General features: G+C 48.0%; 1 protein-coding gene across 1 annotated transcript in view; it reads right to left on the bottom strand.

Moving 5' to 3' along the window:
• Positions 1-665: 665 nt before the first annotated feature.
• Positions 666-23,665, bottom strand: part of LOC146182583 (uncharacterized) — an 83,026-nt gene continuing 60,026 nt past the window's right edge. The window contains exon 3 of the mRNA XM_084608868.1: positions 666-3,051. Coding sequence (XP_084464994.1) covers positions 2,863-3,051 — 189 coding nt within the window. The 3' untranslated portion in view covers positions 666-2,862. The remainder of the gene's footprint in view (positions 3,052-23,665) is intronic.

Genomic DNA, 23,665 nt, shown 5'->3' with positions numbered 1-23,665 from the left:
TACGGCGTAGGGGTTAGCGCGCTTGGCTGGGAATTGGAGGGATGGTGGTGGGACTTCTAGTCCTGGCAGTGGCACGGTAAGGCCACTGAACAAAAGGGGCAAGAATCGCTTTTACGATGACTGACTAAGTGAGCAATGAACTAACTAACGCGTACAAAGAGAACATGCGCGTCAGTCACGTAACAATGACGCCTATATACCAGCAGAGGCGTCTTGCGACGGAGGACACGCTTGGCGGAAGCAAAAAGGCGACAACGTAGGTTGGGTGATGCACACTTCTTTAATGAGAGTCCCTTTCTCTTTTTTGTTTGCACGTTATAAATTACACTGACATATGTACACTTTAAACACGAAAAAAAAAAAAAAAAGAACGCACGTACCTAGAACAAACAGTCTGTACACGATTCCACAGCACTCGCACGAAGCCGCTTCGTTCAGCAGCATTCACCCTATACGCGCGTCCCGAGAACAGAACAGAGAACACTCCGGCATAAATCACGGCAACAGTCCATCAGCAGATTGTCCGAAGAATCCACGATCGCGAGATTCATATGATTCGATCGGTCACCCGATTGTGTGAAATGATGTCCGCGCCGAAAGTTGGGGGCCTTTTTGGAAGCGCCCCGCCCCCCTCCCCCCCCCCCCCTCCCCCCATCGTCCGGCACAGAGCGGCATGGGTTCGCTAATAAAACGGGCGCCCGCACGCATTGTGCGTGCGACAAAACCGCGCCAAAAATATAACGAGTCCCGCGTAGCCCAGAGTCTTGAGATATTGTAAAGCACGCGGCTCCACGCTGGACTTTGGTACTGCGGTGTACGTACACAAGGTAACGTCATCTTTGGGTTCTGTCGAGCGCTGCGTACTACAGCAGATCGGGGTCATTCCTTCTCTGCGCGCGCACTAGACCCAGCACGCACTTGAGCAAACACCCTTGACACTGGCCCGGGAGCCGGAGTCTGATTTCAAAAACGATGATTCGGCCCACAATGCGGCACAACCGACGAGTACAAAGGATCGATCGTTACGCGGCTCGGCAATGGCTGTTTTCGCAAACATGGTCGCAAGATCCTCTCTTTATAATTTCTGTCACTGCTCTTCTTGTGCACCTAACGTTGTTTCTAGTGCGGTGCAACTTACAGCCTCTTGCAAATACCGACCGAGCGAAAGAAAAGAGGGGGAAGCTGCTTCTTTGGTTTCAGAGGCTATATATAGTTGAGTGAGTTCGGCTCCGTGCCCTCCAGGCACGAACACTGACGCGAGCACAGGGTGCGCAGAAAGAGGCAAAAGAAGGGTGAAAGCAAAGACGTGATTCTGTACACGACCGCGAATGATGCCCTCATAGTCGCTTACGAAGCAGCTCAGTCCACGCACGTGTTGGCTTCGTCGGCGACACCACAGCACCACGTATTCATTCCGGGCGTATCAGAGAGACCCTTGAGTGACGAGCTCAAATGGCAACTTTGCGAACGACGCACGGGGAATAGCGTCGATTGCCACTTGGCCTGCGGAATAGGCAAGGACTGCTGACTCGCCAATAGGTTGCGCGCGGTACATGCATTCTGCTAAGGTGAACGGAAGGCAATGAGTGAGCAACAAGAACGTTTTCCATTAAGCCACCATTGTTCCTTGCACTGCAGTGCCGAAGCACATGGTCCAGCAAAAATGAAAAATAGATGGCCGTTTCAGAACTACGGAAGCAGTCACACATGCACATAGTCACTCAAGAAGGGACGGTCACTGTGCCCTAATAGCACGTGAGTCTAAATTTTAATTTCGCCTGGCGAAGATCCTTTCCTGGAACATGCATAAACTGCGTTCCAAGATGATGCCTATGACGATATCCTCTGACGCTGGAAATCGTAGTTATTTAGCAGAGTGGCATTATTTCTTCATAAAGCTCCCCGCCGCAGGATAGAGCCAAACTCGTAGCGTCCTTCAAAGCAAGGTGGACATAATTTAATCAGAGTAGATTAAGCCTCAAGACAAGACTTTCATATCACACCCCTGCTGCCTAAGCCCACTGGTCGGCCCAGTTATCCATTTTTCACATGGTTACAGGGTAAGTCGAATGCTTCCAGTATATATTTATGCGGCTGTAGCCATATTATTTAAAACTACCATACGCGGAGAAATGTCAGGGCCCAATTGTGTAGCTTAATTTGTCACGGGGTCCTCCATTTGCCTTCGGAATGACAATACCAAAGAAAATAAGACCATAACACATATCCCACACTCTTTCGCAAGGCAAATTGCCGTGTCGTGCGCACAGGCCACCATAGCCGACGCCACAGCGCTGAGTTCCGATGCAGCTGCTTGCTTCCGTTTCCGAATGAACGCAGTTGCACCAAGTCCAAACGTACACACAGCGCGTAGCTGATTCGTGACGCCGACGAGTCCTTTACTGACGCCAAGCTCAGGAACCACGCAAACACACCGCTCCAGGTTTGATACGGCCCGAGTGCCTCTCGCTCTTTCTCCGTCACAAGATTTCCATTTCGACGACTGAGCAGCTGCACATATGGGTCAAGCAAATACGAGAAAGCGCCAGTTCTTTGGCAAGCGATACGTGCGCTCCGCGCTTTCTCAGTCACATTCTGCGCTCTTCTGCATTACTAATTCCGAAGGCCTTCATGGCCTGCGGAGGTATATGAGGTCGTCAGCGTGGTTCCAGAGCCTATGGAAGCGTCAGTGGCTGGCAAACACACCAGTTCTCGCACGCACCGTCGTACTGTATGTAATGTTCACATTTGCGGCGGTCCGCCCAGCGTCCACAGCAAGGTGGCGCGAGGTCCCGGAACGCAAGGTGCCCGCGGCTGTTCTTGCGTCACGGGCGGCGGGCACGCAAACTTGCTCGGTTGGCGTCACGAAAGCGGGTCCGGCTGCGTCGAGTCCGAGCTCGAGTCGTCCATCTGAATGTCGGGTGATAGGGCGGCAGGCGGCCTGGGCGACGAGGACGCCTTGCAGTCTGAGCCTGTGTGCGACGTCGAGTGTTCCTCTTCCTGCTTCTGGCGTTTGTGCTTGGTCCGCCGGTTCTGGAACCACACCTTCACCTGCGAATAGAGCGTAGGTTATGAGCAGCGATTCTTCGAAGACCATACACAAAGCTTGGAAAGTAAACGTCATGAAACAAAGGTCTTTCGCGGCACTGATATTTTTCTGGGGCGTGCCGCGGCAGCTCCAGGCATGATGTCAACAGCCATAAAAACGTTACAAAAATTATGGAGATTTTGAACAGGGTGACCCAATCGGTTAGGGGAATATATGGAAAAGCCGGGCGCGAGTGCATATGCTCCGAGTAATTGCCGCCCCCCCCCCCCCTTTCATCGCAGCATTCGTAATTACCCTGTTACCGTAACCGATAGGCTACCTCTATTCTAAAACTTCCTAATAAGCTTTACATTTCGTAGGCCACGTTAAAGACAGCGACCGAAGGATGTTGCTGCATGACGTGAAAGAGGGTCGTGATGCATAAATGATTGATGTGGATACGATGTCTGGTATACTGGAAATGAAGGTACATGGGACCCAAATCACGGCACCACCTTGGGAAGAGTGGCAAGTAGGAAAACTATACATCTATGAGGGGTACTTGCAGTACGTTTACCCTCAACGGCATATACACTCTAGGAAAGAAGCGAATGCTTCTTCCTAAAGTTCACCTATACATAACATTTAAAAAAAAGAAATCAGCCCATTAGCAACAAGCAACTTGTGACATGATACCGCGTAAATGTAACGCTTCTTGAACCAGTAAGATCAGTTGTGAGAAGTTTCCACGTTTTTGACATTGTACCTCGGTCCCCGCCGCGTTTCCTCCCTAAACAGGCTCACTATACAACTCCAGGTCAAAAAAAAAAAAAAAACCGCGACAAGATATATGGCTGGAGCTTTGGGGGCATAAAATGCTGGGGCTGCGAGATACCATACACAAAAATGTGGTGGCGAAGCGAGCAGCCACCGCCATCGTGTTTCAGCCTGCTCATATCGATTTCTGGCTCTCCTCATTAGGACCAAGCTGCAAGCGTCTGTGAGCTGTGTGCGAACTTGTTTGCTCCTCTTAAGCAACAAGGGTCCATTTCATTAAAGAAATGAAAGGTCCGCGCTATCTCCCACCAGCGCTGCCTGTACATGCTCGTTTTCTATTTCTACAGCGCCAGCCCAGCTCGGCGGAGCTTCTAAGTGCAGTCCGTAGAGCAGACCACGGCACGACCTAATGACTTTGATCATAAGGTGTGGCACTGATGGGCAGGCATATCTCATCTAGCAGATGCGGCGGAAGCAGACACATTGGAGAAAATCTGTGAAAAATAGTATATTTAAAAATTATGCCATATTCATTTGATTTTTCATTAAAATCCCCTTGAGGAGAAAAACCTTCTTCTGTTCTTACAGCAGTTGTCCCCGAAGTTCCTGTTACATGGAAGTTAATGCAAATCAACTTCCAGAGTAGAAAAAAAAAAAACACTGACCAATGATCACGCAGCATGATGCCAATGATCTGTTTTAGCTGGTAAGGTTTTCGTCTTGCAGCCTGTCTGTTTCGGCATGTCATTGTTACCTTTGACGTCGAAGCCGCTGTTCAGCCGCCCGTCAAAGGCCTCGTAGTTTAGGTGTTCAACGCGTTTGTGGTGTATAACGAAAAAATGAGACCTGCACTGCGCTAATTTCCTCTCCTCAAAGCCACTTCTGTCGGCTTTCTTCGCAATCATATCTGACACAGAACGCTCAGATGAAAGATGAAGAAGGCGACAGGCAAACGCGAGAAACTGCCCGTTAAACAACCGACGCGGTAGCTTGCGACAGCGTTAATGGTTACCGCCTGCGACATTTCTTGTGGGTGCCCATTCACGTATATACATTATACAGTGTTCTGCAAATTTATCGGAACCATTTAAAAATATTCTCCCGCCTCAACCGGAGGCTCGTCTGCTGTGATACCGAGCAAAAAGAATGCACGTCAATGTCATTCACCCTGTTGTTGAGTAGTATAAGTCTTGCAGTGATGCTTGCCTAGTTTGGTCGCACATGATAAAAAACCAGAACCGTCTTGACGAGGTTGAAGGAGCGAAAGATGCGAACGCCAGTTTTTCCGTGAAGGGCAGCGATGGCGCCACCTAGCCTCATTTCGAAAATGTGACACCCACCAGGATGCTTTTGAAACGCAAAGTTTTCCTCTTGCGACGCAAGATGGCTCTTCAACTGCCTTACTGCGAAGAAAGCAGTAAGTATATGCTGGTCACAAGGACGAAGAGATAAAGAGCATTAGGCAACAGGTGAAAAGCACAGAAGGTAAAAATTGGGCATTAGGCAACAGGTGAAAAGCACAGAAGGTAAAAATTGGGTAAATTCGATGGAAAAGAAACAGAGTATGGAACTATACCGAAAGTGGAAAAGGCAGATCAGGAAGGAAGCTCTTTTATAACTCAAGAGGCAGTGCCCTACTTTTTGAAGCTAAATCAGGGTGCTTTAGAACACGCAGCTACAAAAAGAAATTTAACAATGAAGATGACGCATGTGCAGTATGTGGTAACTCCACTGAAACAATTGACCATATTATACTCGAATGTAATGGTATCCATCCGGAAGTCGATGCAGGCGCAGTCACTGTTCCTGAAGCTCTGGGGTTTAGAGATACCAATGGCCGGATGAATTAACTGGCGGTGGAAGCTAGCAAAAAACGACTGGAATATTGGTGGCTTAATAGCAGGAAAGGGGCATAATGTTAGTAATGTAAAACAAAAATTCAATAAGTAGAATGATGGTATAGATAACCAATCTAAAACAATAATTAAGGGGAAAAATGAGCATGATAGCTACTGCTACCACCCCGTTTCAAAGGGGACGCTCCTATATTCCATTCATCCGTCCAGCCGTAAACTTGGCGTTGGCATCTTTTGCTCGTCAAACTCGCTGCAGGGGGTTCTGATCTTTCATTATGCACGGCCAAACCAGATAAGCACTATGTTCCGACTTGCTAAGTAACAAAAAGGTCAAAACCGCACGAGCTTTGTGCGCGGCTTCAGCGCAAATGAACCTCTGGTTGAGAAGGGACAGTTTTTCAGAACAGCTGCGATAAAGTTGCAGAACACTGCACAATTCGATATTCACTTAATTACTAAATTCTTAATTTGTGCCTGTGTTATCTTGTACATAGTCATTAACATAAAGTTGTACGCTGCCCATCATGTGATAGACTTAGTGTACTCTCGACGTATAGGGAACCTTCGCTGCCCAGGGGGCGGTCCTATAGATCAGACACCCAGCGCCGCCTGGTTTCAAAAGGAAGCGCATAGTATAGGACGGGGCACGCCGCTCGTCGTGCAGTGGCTGCGCCCATCGGCAGATTGCGAGCTTTGTATTCCGTGCCTCATGCTTTTATTACAAATTTAATGTTCTGAACAACTTTGACTTTTCTTTTTGATTAGCTTAAAGGCGCAACTTGACCACCTCAGCTGCCTGCCAGCTTGTCTAAGAGCCGTACCGCCGCTGTATTATGGAAGCTATAACGTCGCTACGCGCAGGTTTGAAGCGGTTGTCGTAAGTTCATTCCAGATTTTTTTTTTTTTTTCGCTGTGGGGTGCTGGCAAGGTGGAGTGTCTTTGTACCCTAAATTACGTACACACTTTCTAGCAAATAAGATTCACCTGCGATGAGGCATCGCTAGTGGAGGGTAAATATATCGCAGTAAAATGGAGCGACTTCCCTGCTATATTAACATTCGGTAGGATTTTGGAATTCTGCGCGCGTTAAGCGCATTGAACGCATGCATGCAATCAACTAGCTTCATGATGAGATAATGTTTCAACTAAAATGGTGTCTCCTGAGTGGCGAAATATAATGCACCGTTTTTAAAGGCGATGCCGTTGAACGCACCTGTCAGAAACATAAATCTGCAGTCGGATTTAAACACTTGTTTGTTCACAACAGCGAACGACTAGCAAATGCAAGTGAATAACACCGAGATCCGCTGTGAAGGCTCACACTGCTAGCAACTGTAGATAGTGACCTTAAATAGTCCTGTGCATAAATATTGGGCGAAAAATATCGGTGCTATACAATATGAGAGCGTGGGGGAGCGATGTCATACTTTAAATCTTAGTCTAACCCGCTCTCTCTATTGTAAGAGCCAAGAATGAACTGCATCGAAGAATCGTGTTAGTATCGGTGATGATTAATACAAAAAAAATCAGCGCGATCTTGAAACAACAAAGTTGCTACGCTTCATTCTGTGGACAGAATGAAAATAGTAGCAAGCACCAGTTAAAAGTGTGATGTGTGTGATTGCACATTCACCTGTACCCCTCTCCCCTCCAACCACCCCGTGCTAGGACTAGAGATCGGCGCATCGATACTATTTCGTGCTCAAATTAAAAGATCGAGCAATCATGGTCAGTTAGCAGCATACTTGCCTTACAACAATCATTCATCTTGAAGCAGCTAGATCGTACAGCGCGATATTTATAATAGGCAAGTTGTTCTGGATTGAACATAAATAATATCTACCTATTGATTTGTACCTGTGCTAAAACAAATATTGCACGAATTTTTGCAGCGATACGTCAGCCACCAGACTAAAACATCCAACTTAAAAACAAAAAGCGCTTTCTGTCATTAATTCGAAACAAACAACAAACGAATTCATTATCCAATTTTAGTGTTTTTTTTTTTTTCAATCTCAGCTCACTTACTGACCCATTGAAAAATTGTTGAAGGGTCACTATAGTGAGTTGCGATAGTGTAATGCTGGAAGAAGACTGAAAGCATCACAGTTAGGGCATTACCCGACTCTGCAGTTCTTACAAAATACTGCGTATTCGGATAGGTTACTAAATATCTCGGTTAGTAATCTAGGTGATCGCAATATGCATATCAGGATGCGCCCTTTGTTGGCTTTGAGTTGCCGTCCATTTTGCGATGGCCCTACTCACGCCCACTTCTAAAAGGAATCCTCCTCAACACGTTCTCATCAGGTTCCGCAAATGATAAAAGCGAATAGACAGAACTTTATATGTACAGTACGGCAGGTGAAGCCACATTATGAAGCGCAGTGAGCAGCGCTCAAACGAGAACCTCTACAATCCTCCGTACTCATCCATCTCCTGAATCTAGTTGATTTCTACCGCCACTGTGTTTTGTACAGCTGCGCTGGAATAGAGTACAGAACAATCTTTCTATCGTAACCGAGCGTTTTTAAACGCAGCAGCATGCCTTTGGTTTCGCGATAAATTAAACGCTCTTCAGCGCCTCCAGCCGCGGCAGACTCAGCCGTCCTACCAAGACACTGGCGCTACGGCCACTAGGTGGCGCTGGCGGTACGCGGAAAACTCACAGGTTCCCTATAGATATAGAGCCCCGCTTTAGGAAGCCTTACAAACATGCCTGCGTTAACTATAGGAGTACAACGCGTCTTACTCAATCGAAGGGAACAAAATGTAGCGCACCAAGACAAGGACAGAGAAAGAAGACACACACAGCGCTTTCTCTGTCCTTGTCTTGGTGCGCTGCATTTTGTTCCCTTCGATCATGTACCAACAAGCCCAAGTATCTACCCTTCCGAATTACTCAATCGGTTCGAGGATACCGGTGGTTTCGATCCGTCTCACTCTCCTCCCTTCTCAAAGTATAGTTGGCAGCTCCTGCCATAGGGTCTCGTCACGTCACGCCACCCACCGACCTATCATTGCCACGGCCAATTCGGCTGGGAGGTAACACGCCCAGGGCCACGACCGTGAGTTTTCGCTCACAATACCGACAACCCTGGATTGTCGGCAGAAGGGGTCCTTAATCTCTCGCGTTAAAACAGTGTCCCGATTTGCGCTCGTTTATGGTAGGATACATGGCCGTCGCTCTATTTTTGCCACGCCAAAGATTGCACCTATTCTAGAGAAAACATTAGAGCATTTCAAGAATGCTAATTTATTCTGGATGCACCTATACAAGCAAAAAATGCCACCTCATTTCAAGACGCTCAATAAAATGTTTTTGGAAAACGTTTTGTTTGCTTCATTAAATTGCATGGTTTTCGTGGCTTCTTAGGTAGATGGCATGCAAGATAATATCGAGAAAGCCCTGCATTAGAAACCCACAATTTTAACACTGTGACGGTGCCAATGCCATGTATGCCAATGAATCCTTGTTACATGCCAATAAATACCAACATGTTATACTAGCGGCACGGCCGGTTTGTCGCCTATGTTGTTTGTGCCAAGACTGGCTCAATGTTGGCCTATACGCCGGACCAATAAATAAACATGTAATTTCCAAAACCGGTGTTGCGCCATTTTTGCCGAAGTTGGGCACGGGTTGGTTCGATGTTGGTGTGCTGCCTGGGTTCTGGCGTCCCGCCCGATTCAGATATATTCTGAATTCCCTGATATTTGAGTGTTACTTCATGTAGAGTAGATAAGGATTACTGTACAAGTTATGGATTGTAGTAAATATTATATTGTGAGTTTATTTTCGCACATATAGTTCTTGATATATATATATATATATATATATATATATATATATATATATATATATATAAGACTCCTAGAACCATTATTTCCTTCACGCAGAGTCAATAATGGGATTGGCATAATGCAGAAGCCCCCACGAGCACAAAATCTCCTGTACCGATAACTCCAACAAACCTTAATCCTTCACATTTTTTCTTTGCGACTTTCTTTGAAGCGAGAGAGAAGAGCTGAAAAATAATTGCATCATGTGGTACATTATGCCATATATGGTGCCAATAACAAAAAAGAGCTCTTGGTTTAGGCCGGCGCTTATATATTTTAAGACGGTACAGAATCTCACGTCTGCGTGAACGACTTTTAATAAAAAAAAAAAATTCGCTTTCTAAAACAGCATCTTGAAGGAAGCTTCCGTTACATAATCCACGTTTAAAGGGGAAAAAAGGAACGAAAAAAAAAACGGAAAAGAGTTTTGCATAAATCGTGTTTATTTCAAACATCATGCTAAAAAAGAGAAAAGTTGTAAACGGAAAGCAGAATATTGCAGGAAATTTCTGTTAGGGCGGCTTCGATGAGATTCGTTTATATTTTCGGCAAACACTTTTCGCTGGTGGTCACTAGAAAAGCCTTACATCGAAGCAGATGGCTGTCGCATCCCAACGTTGCAAGGCAGTGAGCACTAACTCCCTCAGGCAATGTGTTTAGAGCGGCCCAATAAAGCCACTGGCTCTCCCCTGTGCTGCGGCATAGACGCGAACATTTCTGCTTAAAAGTGTTACGAAAATCATTCGCTTCCCGCTTCTTGTATTTTTTCTGCGAGGCTAGCTGGGCCAGCTGCTCTCGAATTCAATTAGTCACTTCCAATATCGATGATGCGAAGGTATACAAACGTAATTCTTGCTTCACCAAGACGAAGACAAGTCCCCTTGTCGAAACGTCGGCTCGGCTTGGGAACTCCCCCTGTGTTCAGTGCTCTTTCATATTGCTATGGGAACGTTAGGCGAAGTATTAGGGTACTTGCAAATAATTTCTACTAATTATAGCAGCAGTTTTTGCACGCCACTGCTCTGGAGCGCAAGAGAGACGATAGCCCGGCGTGAGGAAACGCTGACCGGAGCCACAGCGGGCGCAGCTGCCAGCGGCTCCAGGATCGGCAAGTGCGCAGTGTTGTTTGGTGGTGCCCATCACGCAGAAAGGATTTTGGATACCAAGGAGTGATGCTGCGAGCACTTTTGTTTTATTTCTTAACGCCAACGGTCGTGCTTGGAAAGTGAACCAAATGTTTTAATTTCAAGCACACTTTCCATATGAGCGGTGTACACGTATACAGCGTCGCTTTTCTTGTGCAGAGCGAGAAATCTCACAACCAAGCTGCCCTTAAAACCCAAGCGCAGACGTTTTCTGATGCGAGATCGACAACCGTCATCCAAAGTACACGATTAGCGCAGCTAAAGGGGCCGAATAAAGCTGTCAATTTGCGCTGACGCGAACTTGACGTTCCCATCTTGTCTAATCGCGCTACCCGCCTCGAAAATACCACGCGCTTCATTTGAACTCCATTGTGTCTTCGCGCTGACAGCACTCGCTACAAATCCGCTTCTAAATGCCGAATGTGCGCACGCATTGGCTCTTTGCTGTTGCTCACAAATCGTGGCCTATAACGCGCCAAGCTACAACCCAGAAAATACTTATTTCGAACGCGGTCTTTTCCCGTCCATCTCTCGCACGTGTGCAGCCCGCACAAATAGCGTGCCAACTTAACTGCACACGTCCACGCATCGCAACACAAGACGTCATTGCTTAGGTGAAGAAAAACATCACTGTGTCAATCTCAACCCACCAAACGAAGTCAGTGCACGGTAAAGAACCCCAGGTGATCTAAATTATCCGGAGCACTTTACTACTGCGCCCCGCATAAGCTGAGCTGCTTTGGGACGTTGAACCGTGCAAACTAAATGAACTACAAAGTTGCCACGACGAAAAATTGCCGCTTATATGTTCAGGAATCTTATAGCCTTCGGGTGATCAGGTATAGTTTTGGAAATGTCCTGACTGCGCTTATTTTGTAGAATGGTTCCACTTTGGCACTGCTTTAGTGTTCGTTTCAGGTAGAGACAGACATGCTTTCCTAAAGAGTGCGCACTGGCAATTTTATTGTGTTTTAATTTATTTCCAATACATTATGCAAATGCAGATGATCTTGCTGGCCGCTTTCCATTTATGCCATGGCCTCCTCTGCATAGCCGCATTCAGCTCGCACTTGAATTGCTTAAATTTGCTGGAGCAATGCGCAAAGCAGTGCATAGCATGCAGCAGTGCGTTTGCGCGTGGAAAAAAAAAAAAACCATAATAAATTCCCAAAGAAAGTGACCGAGAATTTCGCACTCACTGTTCATTCGAACGAACTATCGCTTTAGCAATATTACAACTGCAAACTAGCGCGTCAACTGCAAGAAGTTCGAGCAAGAGCCGCTTCAACCGCCACTACTGCGCCGGAACAGCTCTCCGTGGGTCTAAAGGCACCCGTAAAAGAAAAGAGAGCTACAATGATTCCCTCAAAGCTGCTAAGCAGGCGATAGTAAGTAAGCGACAGTAAGCGCCAAGTTTAAACTTTTTTTAAATCTTTCGATTGAGCGGCCAACGCAGCTAGGCGAGCCGAGAGCGGCCGCTGCTGCGCTACACCTTTAGCACCCAACGCCTCGACGTCAACTCGAACAATCGCGCCCACCCCTCGCTGGGGCAACCCGAGCAGGGTCAATATATTCTTTAAAGGCCATCAGAGAGAAAACAAAAACACCGGGCGCCAGGTGCGCGGGTCACGCTCTCGGCGACCGTGCCAGTGAATAACAAAGCTCGCCCCGACAATCACGGCTGCTTTTGCCCCTCTCAGCGGCGCTGCTGTGCGAGACAACCTGCAGCTAGAGTTCCAGTGACTTTATCTGCAGCGGGGTGACCGCGCGGCCGCCCCGCGACAGACCGGTCGCTTCTACTCTGGAGGCCATGTGAGTCGGAATCGAAGCTGGCGAAAAGAGAGCTCCAATGCGGCCTTTTTATTGTTTAGCACGGGCCACGCGATCATGAAGGCCTAAAGATACATTTTGCGCGCTTCCCGGGCTACTTTGTATTCCGACGCTCAGTTTCCACACTCGTGTCCCGCTTCGGTGAAGCGCGGGCTCTGGCCTCGAACGCACCCTCGGCGCCCTTTCCTTAATTCTCCTTTCTTGGCTTCGTCGTGACAAGAAAGACACATAAGTAAGGGGCTGCTGCCCTTGCTTCCCCCCCCCCCCCCCCCTTTTTTTATTTTTTTATTTCAAGCCGGCACAGAAGCATGTGCGCACGCACACGCAGAGGAAGTATTTCTACCGGCTGAGAAAAACTAGAAGAGCAGTTAGCACGGCTACCGAGAGCTGGCGCGGCCGCCGGCCCAGCGAACGCTCCGATGCTGGCGCTACCACTACACTCTTCCCGCGAGGGGCGGTGTGGCGTTATTGCGAAACAGCGACCGGCGCTGCGAATTGTCGTCAGTATGCCTATAGTATGCCGGACGCAGCCCGTTCGAGGAAAAAAAGCAACCATTGACTCGTTCGGCGCGAGAAGTGTGGGCGGCGCAGCGTGTAATGGGAGGCCTACTGAATCCGTTTCCCTCTCTCCGGGAGGGCCGACTCAGCCACGTAACTATAGGAACATAAAAAATGCGGCTACACTACCCGCTCCGTCTTCCGAGCTTTGCGGCTAAATACACGTCTGGGTTATTAAGCCTGTGCATGCCATGCAAAGCGACGATTTCCTGCCAGCACAATCTCGCGTATCTTTGCAACTGACATGAGCGCCGCTAAGGAGAAATTTTTGCGGCACGTTTTATCTTGTAAACCGAGAGAATATCTCATTAGGGACTTCCGCCTGTCTCAGGTTGTGTGAAAAGAGCCTCGAAGAAGATTACGAAGGTCTCCGCTTTTTGCGTCTCAATCGGGGGTTAAGCACGACAGAAAAAGGGCCATCTTGAACCTGACATTCTCGGCATGCATCGACACCTCTGGGCTGGCACTCGGTTACATTCCTCTGAGCTTGAACCGGCTGCCTCCTTCCCCGTGCGGATCAGCGGTCGGACGCTTTTCACTGGTTCGTGTAGGCGTCGCAGTTTCGAACGATGCGTGACTTGTACATGCGGTGCCCGAAAGGCTGGTTTCCGGTGGTGTCGGGACAAGTTTATAGCACGGAGTCGGTGGCTTTGCGTTACTTCACTAAGAGCAAACTATGTTAAACACCATTCCTCTATCCGATCAGGGACAGCCTGCCACAGAAGGACGAGTATAATTACTCGAGAAAATAGCACCGCACAGCCCTCGCATGGGAAATGGCTTCGTTGTAGAGTTAAGGAGGCGACAAGAAGCTTTGGTAGTAAATATGGATCCAGCAAGAAGGCGTTCCTTCCACGAAGAAGGTCAAACACTGCGGACAGCAACCACGTACGTGACAAACAAAGGAGGTGATGAACGTTATAGTGGAACTGCGGGTGCATTTGTTCCAAGCACAACATTAACTGGATGCCTTTAGAGGCCACTGCAGGAATGAGTCTGACCATAGAGATCCTCGCCGGCAAGTGCACCCAGTCTGGGCATTTTTCGGAGGCCTTTAAAAATCAGCGCGACATCTGGTTCCCTGCGCTGTGGACAATCCTGCTGTTAAAATACTGCGACTCGCCAGCGGCTGAGTGCCTCCATTCGTCCGTGAGCAAAGTGCTGGCCAATAACTGAAGCAGAATCTATCTATCTAGGTGTTTCAGCGCTAGCGACTGCACATGAGCTTAAGATTGGTTGCTGCTTTAAGCGTCGCTTCCCCTGCTCCGCGAGCAGGCAAGCCCAATCGTGCTTGCTGTACAATTAAGAACGGAGAGAACTGAATAATAAAGCCCTTTATATGCGTTACCTTCCGACAACGGGGTATTTTAGCTTTTGTGTATTGAACAATCAATGCTTATCATCCGTATTGTTCAACTTGAGCGCCTCCTTAAACTTTGTGTGTTTTAATGTAAACGGGTGCCCCTTTCCTGCTATGAGGGTGTTCAAAAATGGAAGGTTTCACCATTTACACCATGGCAGCTGATTATTTCTATTTAAATATGGGCCTCATTATGTCAGTGCCAACGACAAATCTGTGTGTACGAAAAGGCACGGTTGACAGCGTTATAGAGAAACGTTGGTGACAGTTTCGAGAGAAAACGTTCGCATAACGCGCCCCGGACTAGTTGAGATTTACGCAGTCTGTCAAACTTCCCTGCTGAGCACGAAACAACTCAAGTTGCTACAGAATTGTGGCGCTATTTTGCGGCATCAGTGAGCACGGTGGATTATCCCTCTCACAAACAAGTAAGGCCGCTCAAATGGAAAGTAAAAAAGCTGGAGAGTGCAAGGGCGGGTAGAATAGTTAAAAAACAGCGGAGCCATTGATATTCACCTTCTTCGAGAAACCGAGACATTCGCTATCATTGTTGATGAAAAGCGGGAACACAAGGGGCGCTCCGAGCACACGCTCCCCAGCATCGATAGCATCCCGGTTGCGTGCAGCGATTGGCGAACAATTCTGCACTTCGTAAAGGCGTTTCGCACCTCTAAAATGCCCCTTCGGATAGCTCCAGCCGGACAAAACTGTCCATACTCCCATCGTGGTATATACTCTTTTACGCCATAGCCTAAAAGTCTCGCGTTGCAGAAAAACCCGGCGTTGCCGTTGTATTGCGAAAAGCGTGACTGGTCTACAAGGTATGACGCAACAGCCACATGGCTTTGCGCGGGAATTTAAAACACAGGAGAACGCTCGCAAATGTGACGCCGGGAATAAAAGTTATTAGACATGGCATGTGATGGGAATTAAATTTCGCCGAATGTCTTAGGCGGTTCATCTTTATAAATTGGTTGCACTTAAAGAAACATTTTTAAAATTTTAGGTTTTACGCGGGATTCTAACCCGCGACCCTTCCGCTGCGGAAACAGACACACCACAAAAGTCACGCGCTTGTGAGGTGATTAGCGAGTGTTCATGTCATGCGATCTATAGTAAAAAAGCGGTGTTTCAGATTTCTTATATACTTTAATGCTCCCGAATGAGGGACGCCGTAGTGAAGAGCTGCCGAAATTTAAACCCACAGAAGTACGACGGGAGCCTTTCCTCCATCCAACAGCGGCCGGGATTGAACGCGCGTCATTGGGATCGGCAGTCGAGTCCCTAAAACTGAACCACCTCTGGAGAGAGTAAAGCGGCACCTCATAGAGGGGTATACAGGGCGCACGAGTAGAACTTATGTGCAATCGGCAACAAGCAGCTGGGCCTGTTTTTACGTTAGCAGAGAACGTAGAGGGAGGCCTTACAAGGAGACACTGCTGCGTGGCAGGGGAGAGCACGAAATACGAACCGAGGATGCAGGAAAAGAAACAATGAGCACTGAGGCTAAATATTTTCTTCGCAGTAAGCCCTCATGTGTTCCTTCTTCGTCCATTGCCTTCTCTGTACAAATAAAGAAAAACGAAAACTCGAGTTGTTCGAAGATTCGCTTCTAGCTCCTAAAAGTGCGTCGCGGGATTTTTTTTTTTTTTTCCTTTTAACGTCACTGTTTAGTACGCCTCACCATTCGCAGACGGCGCTGGCTCCGCACCACAAGCTGCCTCTGAATGCATCGGCTTCTAAGGAAGCAGCGCTTCCACGCAACTTCTATACCTGGGGCCACCGCGGTGGTCACGTTGGCGTGCGATGTCACACGCCTCACCATGCAGTCTGTGAAAAATGCCGCGCGAATACACGTCTTTCGAGCTGCACACAGCACTGGTCACGTGATTGCGCTAAAAACGATTGTGGGTGACACCGGTCGACAAGGCTCCTCCTGACCGAATAAGCGAGGCTGCCTTGCTTGAGGTACGCTGTCATTTTACACGCTAAAAGACGAACAGGCATTCTGGATCCCATCTCAAAGGCTAACCTGTTTCAGTGCAGTCCTTGGGAAATCGCCCTTCACGCAGAATCTCGGCAGATAACTGCCAGAAGTGTACCCAAGTTCTCGAAAGGACTCCTTTCGAGAACTGTGTATACAATATGCAATATATTGTGTATACAATATATTGTACACACATACCACAATGCATGCCTTTCAGGCTGGGACTCACACGACGACAATCGTGAATTGTGTATCCACAGATTTGACCCAAGCTCAATTCGCGACAATTTTGCGGCGACTTTTTTAACCCTATAAGTGCCCAGTGGAAATTGATATTACTCTTATAAAATTTGCACCTCTTGACGTGCTTAAAGAGTGTCAGAACTGCCTAAAAACTTGATCGTTCATGACGCAGTGGCCTGAATTTTGAGCAGCAGACACGACAGTTATCGGGTTTCAAAGCCATACTGTGCCGCATGTGGTGCGTGTGGGGGTTCCCATCTCTGGCACCCGCCGGCGTGGCGGGTGCCAGAGATGGGAAGCAGCCGCCCTGCCAGCCCCTGTCTTGACGAACGAAAACAAAAGCCATCGGTCTTTCGTGGCTGCTCAAAAAGGCCTCTTCACATGAATCACAGGCGGATGGACGCGTCGCCATCCGTCAGAGTGTGGGGATTTCGATAACGGCACATTCCACGATGAGCGGGGACAGCAGCTTACACGCGCAAGAGATAACGAATGATCCCTGCGAAAGAGGCCGGTAGGAGCGCAATCAGAGCGATCAATCTGCAGCGGCTTCTCGGGAACTGGTGGCTCTCGGCGGTCGTCGCTTCGCGGAAAGGACACCGGAGCCTGCTGCGCGACAGAGGAGGGCCGAGTGATGCCCGGGGCTCAACTCTCACGCCCAGATTGGCATAAATTGCATAACCCAGCGAAGCCCGTCCGACAATTCGAGGGACACCTAAGGGCACGACACGATAGCGTTAATGGGTCTCTTGCGCGACACCTTTGGTCATCACTTCGCCTACGTGGACAGTTATTTATTTATTTACTTATTTATTTATTTGCCACAAGATCCACATGGCTTCGCTTAAGGAAGTAGAAAGAACGTGTGTCGATGGTCTACGGATCACAGGTTCGATTCCCGTACCACTGTCACCGACTTTCTTTTCATCGCAGGTTGGTTGCTTGGCATTTTTACATGTGCTAAAGGCGGTTTAATCATGTTTCGATTTTATAGTTATCAATTTTCCGATGGTTGTGTCACTTTCAATCCCCTATGTCGTTCTCGACCAGTCTGGGTTTCGTCACATAATGACGTCGATAACTGCGACACCGTGCTTTTCGCTAAACGAACGCTCTGGCGTTGAAACTGTTGGGTCCTTTGGCATAGAACAGACAACGTCCGCGGTATGCAAAGTTGACCCCCCCCGCATGTTCAACTCATCGTTCTCGTCTGAGCACTCTGCCTATATACTAGAAAGATTAACCACTCCAGTGGCGTTTTGCGGTACCATTACTATGCGTGTATATACTTGCGCCAGCCTTTGTGCAGCGGATGCCTGGAACAAACACGATTAACGATCAATCTCCATGGGTTCCTTTAATATCAAGCAAGGTGTAAACTCGCGCTTCGCCCACGTTGAAGGCAACGCCTCGGGCGGCAGTCAAATGTACGACCTTTTGTACATGCTGACGACACTTTGCACAGCCTCGGCAATGAAAGTATAGGCGGGTATAAATCCTAATATGAGAGAAGGTAATGCATAACCTTGAACACTTTCCAAAGGAAGACCCTGTTTACTATAGGCAGCGAATAGTCGGGGGTGCTAAGGCTTCACTTACGCCTATGCAGGGTAAGCAGCAGTAACTGCAGATCCGGGCCACGAAAGTTAAACGATTAGGAGAATGCGATTATGGTTGAGTGCACTTCATACCATGAAAAAATGCCCACCAGGATCCTTCTATATATATATATATATATATATATATATATATATATATATATATATATATATATATATATATATATATATATATATATATATATATATATATATATATATATATATATATATATATATATATATATATATATATATATATATCCAGGGTTCGTATTTGCAGTGATGTTTTTCAGCAAAAGCGTCGTTTCCGGCCTCACGCGAATGTTCGAAACGCCGGAAGCGAATGTCAGTTACACTGTGAGTGTGAGGGAGGGCAAGACCTCACTGTACATAATCCCTTCCCGTTGAAACGCGTAGCAGTACAGCTATTGCTATTTGCCGCTAAACGACGAACGAGAGAAAAAAATAATAACGTGTCACATTTTTATACGTGTATCTCTTCGCATGTCACATTAGAGAGGTAATTTAAAAGCTGCTTCACCTTTATCCAGTCAGTAAATCAAAACGATACTTTCATTGAACCGTAATGGCAGGAGGTGCATTTGAGAAAGAAATTATTGTACTGCGGGGGCAAGAGTTTCCAGGACACGAGAAAAGCAAATTTGGCGTACAAGCACCACATTCTTCAGCAATCTTTTGATTTCACTAGCTGATGTCCCAACATCACCGATTTTCAGATCGTAAAGTCTGGTGTCCGGACACTTGCTAACAACAGAGCTATTGGGTAGTATATGATTTCTGATGAGGATATATATATATATATATATATATATATATATATATATATATATATATATATATATATATACGTAAATACGCGTCGCTTTGCAGGCGGCCGCTAAACGACGACGGTAAACAGAAGGCTAGCTTTTTGCAAAACACTTCACTGCTCGAGCGGAAAGAGGAGCTAAAAATATATGTACCATGCACTCACTCCTGAGTTCTTACACGTGCTGAACAAGCAAGGGTTGTGACCAAGCTCTACTGAACTGCGGACATGCACAGATAACAGGGCTCGATGTTTGCGCCGCCTTTTGTTAAATTTTTGGCCGTTCAGAGTGCTCAGTTGCCCTGTTCGCCTGCTGTGATCATCACCATCATATAATATTTTGCGCTTGCAATGTAAGGCAGTTCTCTCTGCGCCAGCGATTACTAAAACAGCCAAGATGGTAACTTCTTTGTTCTTGGACAGAAAAAGAAAGCGTCTTCTGTGTTTTCCGCCTTGTTTTAAGTCAGCACTGAGCGTATACAAATGAATTACTGCATATTATAAAACTGTCCTCTTTGAAATTACATAACGCAAGACGCTATTCGGCCGAATATCAAGGCCGATGTTGTCTGATTCCTAGGCATGAACTACATAGACATGGGCGACAGATTCGTGTTCAGTCGTGCAGACACCGTGCATAAGAACAACAAGATGCTATCTGTTGAGCGTTTCTTTTTCAGCAGGAAATAAATAACAAGGAAGAAACAGAAAAGCTACTGTTCATTTCTTTTCATGAATGTATTGAGAGACTTCGCAGACGAAGTTTTCAGAAGTTCGCCACTGCGCGAACCACAGGCATGCACGTTGGTGCCTGAAGACTAACTCGCGAGCTCAACTCGGAGGCCCTCGAATAACCTTAAGCGGGCTGAAAAACAGAACTACCTTCGGCCTTTCCAACCGCGTCGTGCACTGGCGACCGACCATCACTTGATGAGCGAGTTCATGCTGCCATATGGACGACAGGTAATTTCTGTTAATCCCAACAGATTTCTATGCTAAAAATCGCGAAAAATACGTCGATACCCAATTTGCAAGTGGATTTGCACAGCAACGCTTATATTATTACCTGGCAGAATTCAATTAATTAGAAAAGATTAGAGAACAGATATCACTAATCAACTTTATACTATCTGGTTTGACGGCGCGAGGTTATATTCGTGGCGAAATTAAAGGCAGTAAACTTGGAAGACGAACCCAAATTTTAGATGTTCTGGATCAGCAACGTGTTTCAAAATGTGGATCGTCAAAGACACAGCTGTAAGCTCGTTCAGCTGGCTATCTTGCTTTTCACGCTGATAAAAGTGCGCCGCTGAAATTTTGAATGAAAGAAATACATAAGCCATTTCTGTATTTTATGATGCAGTAGCAGTTGACGCGATTTCAGCGGCTGTATACCGCAGCAGCGACGCCATTTTATAAAGTTGGCATACGAGAATCCAACGCAACGTAAAGCAGCCCACGATGGCTCAGCGCTGATAGGGCAGCCAAGTTCCATTCCGGCCTCGATGGCGGCGTGTGCTGTGCATGCGGCGATGTCTGCAGAAAGAACCTCACGTCTCTCTCTATACAATCCCCATGCACAGAGCGTACTAATGCATCTCACGATTAGAAAATAAATCGAACATCAGGACCGCGGCTATAGAATTACAGAAGACGATTGTAGATGCACCCTCAATTTACGCGACTGAGAAAAACCGCCATTTCACAATTGTTTTTTTTTTTTTTGTTCTTTTTTTTTTGTTAGAAAAGGCTACATTGGCCACGAACAAGGAGTTTTTGCGTTGCGGGAGCCGATAGCAACCGCCCAGCTGCCGGACGCGGCGCCATCTGGCAATCAAGAAGCAACCAGAAGAGGATGTCTCGTCTTTAATGCAACAACAACATACCTAGACATAGTGAGCAGAGCATCTTAATTCTCCTCCTCCAGCGTGAGGATGATGGTAGTGACGATAATAGGCTATTCAGCGGCGCATTTCGGCCGAGCGTGTACTTAGCATTGGACAGGATTGGATTGGACTAGATTAGATTGGGAAGGCTGACCGCCGAATAATTGACGCGTTTGAATTGTGGTGCTGGCGGAAACTCCTGAGAGTTCCTTGGACTGCCAGAAGATCAAATCAGTCGATATTGTCGACAATAAACCCTGACTGCTCATTGGAGGGTCAAATTCGCGACAATAAAGGAAATGGCTTAGTGTCATTACTGAAGAATTCTCAGCGTTCACACAATTGACCAGTCCCGGCTGCAGTGAAGGGACGAGAGGTGAAATGAAGAAGGAAAAAAGAATACAACAGCATCCACATACACTGTACGGCAATAGCTTCCTGGCAGAGATGTTGACGCCATGCCAGCAGACACTGTCGCGAACGCGCCTCTTCGGTGTCTCGCTTTGACTGCATGAGACAGGACTGCAGCCATGCGCAGATGCATGCACGGTGCAGAGACGTTAGCAGACGGGAGTTCGTACTCATCTTGAACAGCGGCTCATAGCTTCTGTGGTTTCAGGATAAACTGCATCTTCTGAAGAGTGCACGGTCAAGAAAACTCCCACCATGTTGAACAATGAGCAGTCGGAAAAAGCTAAAAATATTGCCCACGTATTTGGGCAGATAATTCGAAAAGTCCGCCTGCTGTGGGACAGTCGGCGACCTCTGCTCACAGCCAGCTCCATGAAGTCGGGCGCAACCTGTTCTGTCACATTGTGAAACGCCCTTCCGCGCAAGAAAACGTAACGCTCATTCGGTAAAACCGTGCTCGGTCTCGTTTTGTCTGTCTGGTCGGCCAGATCGAAGGCATCAACGCCATGCAGAGGCTTGAATGGAGGGTTATCCGAGCCATCGGGGCCAGCGGAATCGTCGTTGGCGTTGCACGCAACTTGGGTTTGCTTCTTGGGCCGGAATGCAGTCGTATATGTACGCCGGTCATCGATACGCATCGGTGATAGGGGGAGCGTAGAAGCAGGGACTGCAAGTAAAAAATGACCGTGCGTGTCCAGAATGGCCGAGAGGGGGAAGACACGCGCCATGTTTCAGTCGCCCCGAAAGGGTCTTGAGTGAGCGTGAATGTTAGTCGGCGATTCAATTTACGACTTCCTGTTCGCGGCGGCCTAAACGACGCCGTTTTTGAGCCGATTCACTCTTGCTGCTGTAGTCAGCCGTCTGGGGACGTAGTACCGCGGAGCCGATATCTCGGCCGCGGGTGAATGAAAAACCGGCCGGCTGGCATCGGAACACTTAGCGATACGCGGACAGAAGACGCGCAGATTAGGGCGCTTATTTGAGTCGCCCCGCAGTCCGGCCGATAGGGGCGGGTTTCAATCAATGACCTCTGGCGACCGCGCACTCGTGGGCGTTGTTCGCCGGTCGAGAAGGCGCCACCGCTGCTGCCGCTGGGCGTGCCGAGGATGCACGCCGCACTTACGGCACCCGACCTGCGCCCACTTGCCGGCGCGTCCCACGTGCAACACTGCGGCACCCGGAAGGAAGATTGCGCCTTCCTGAGTTCCGGCGGGAAGGAGCGACAGCGATAGCTTTGCCCGAGGGATGTCTCACACAGCTCGAATTCTGTAGAGACTACGCTCTCGTGGTCGTAAACTCTGGCTCCGGCTCATTACCTCATATTTAGAGCTTTGTAGTGAATTTCACGGCCGAGTATTTGATAAGTCCGCAGTTAGTATGCACCGCGCGTCCGACGGGACAATTTTGCAGGCCAGGTTATATAGTACAGAGAGCTCTCATGCGGGGGCATTGGAAGAGGTAGCTGCAAAGGGGTTCGAGAGCGTTTTCAATGTGCGTTTCCTCCAGACTGCGGCTGTCGTTCGCTTGCAATGAAAGACAGCTTTGAGACACTTTCGAAAACATTCCAAGCTGCCAAAGTGGCATTGATCGATTGGGGACTCGAATGGTGGCTCCAATAATGGCACAATAACCTAACCCCGAAACTGCGCCGCCGCCACACAGGTGGTCAGCCGGCGATCGCAGCTGCCACAAACTGTGGCGTGATTCGTCGAGCAAACCACTGCGGTCCATCGGCAACAAGCCTCTCGGAGCAAAGAGTCCCGTCGACAGGCCTCCGCTGTTGCCTCGTGAGCTGCAGGGAGGCTGACGATGATGACGGGCGGCAGTCAAAGACAAAGAGAAGGCGGCCGGAAGACGAACTGGCCCCCCTCGGTTCGACAGCCGCCGCGCGAGAAAGAGCGTCGGCCTTCTTGGCTCGCACCATTTGTCATGTTGACGCTGCCCCTGCAAGCAACGGCGAGCGACAACTGCTGACCCCCGACGCACCTCGAGTTGCGCGAAATGGATTGTCAGGTTGGCTGACGCTCCGCAGCCTTTGTTTCTCGCCCGCAGCGCGCGTCGTGGAACTGGCCCTCGACGGTTGCGTGCATCACTCATGGCCGCATCTCCAGTATGCGGAAAAAGAATCTTCCCCGCAAGAAAAACTTTTTAAGAGACGGCGAGCATGCAGTGACAGAAGCCTCCAATTTTCAGTCACACGTCCGAATGGGTTACCCATCCCTCGTGCGGCGATTACATCGAGTCGTATTCTTGTTCTTTCACCTGGCGGAGACGCAATCATCCGCAATGAGCACGATGCCACCTTGCAAGG

The sequence above is a fragment of the Amblyomma maculatum genome, chromosome 7 (genome assembly GCF_055883805.1).
Source record: "Amblyomma maculatum isolate TAMU_Amacu chromosome 7, ASM5588380v1, whole genome shotgun sequence".
Lineage (NCBI taxonomy): Eukaryota > Metazoa > Arthropoda > Arachnida > Ixodida > Ixodidae > Amblyomma > Amblyomma maculatum.
This window is presented reverse-complemented; position numbering and strand designations above follow the sequence as displayed.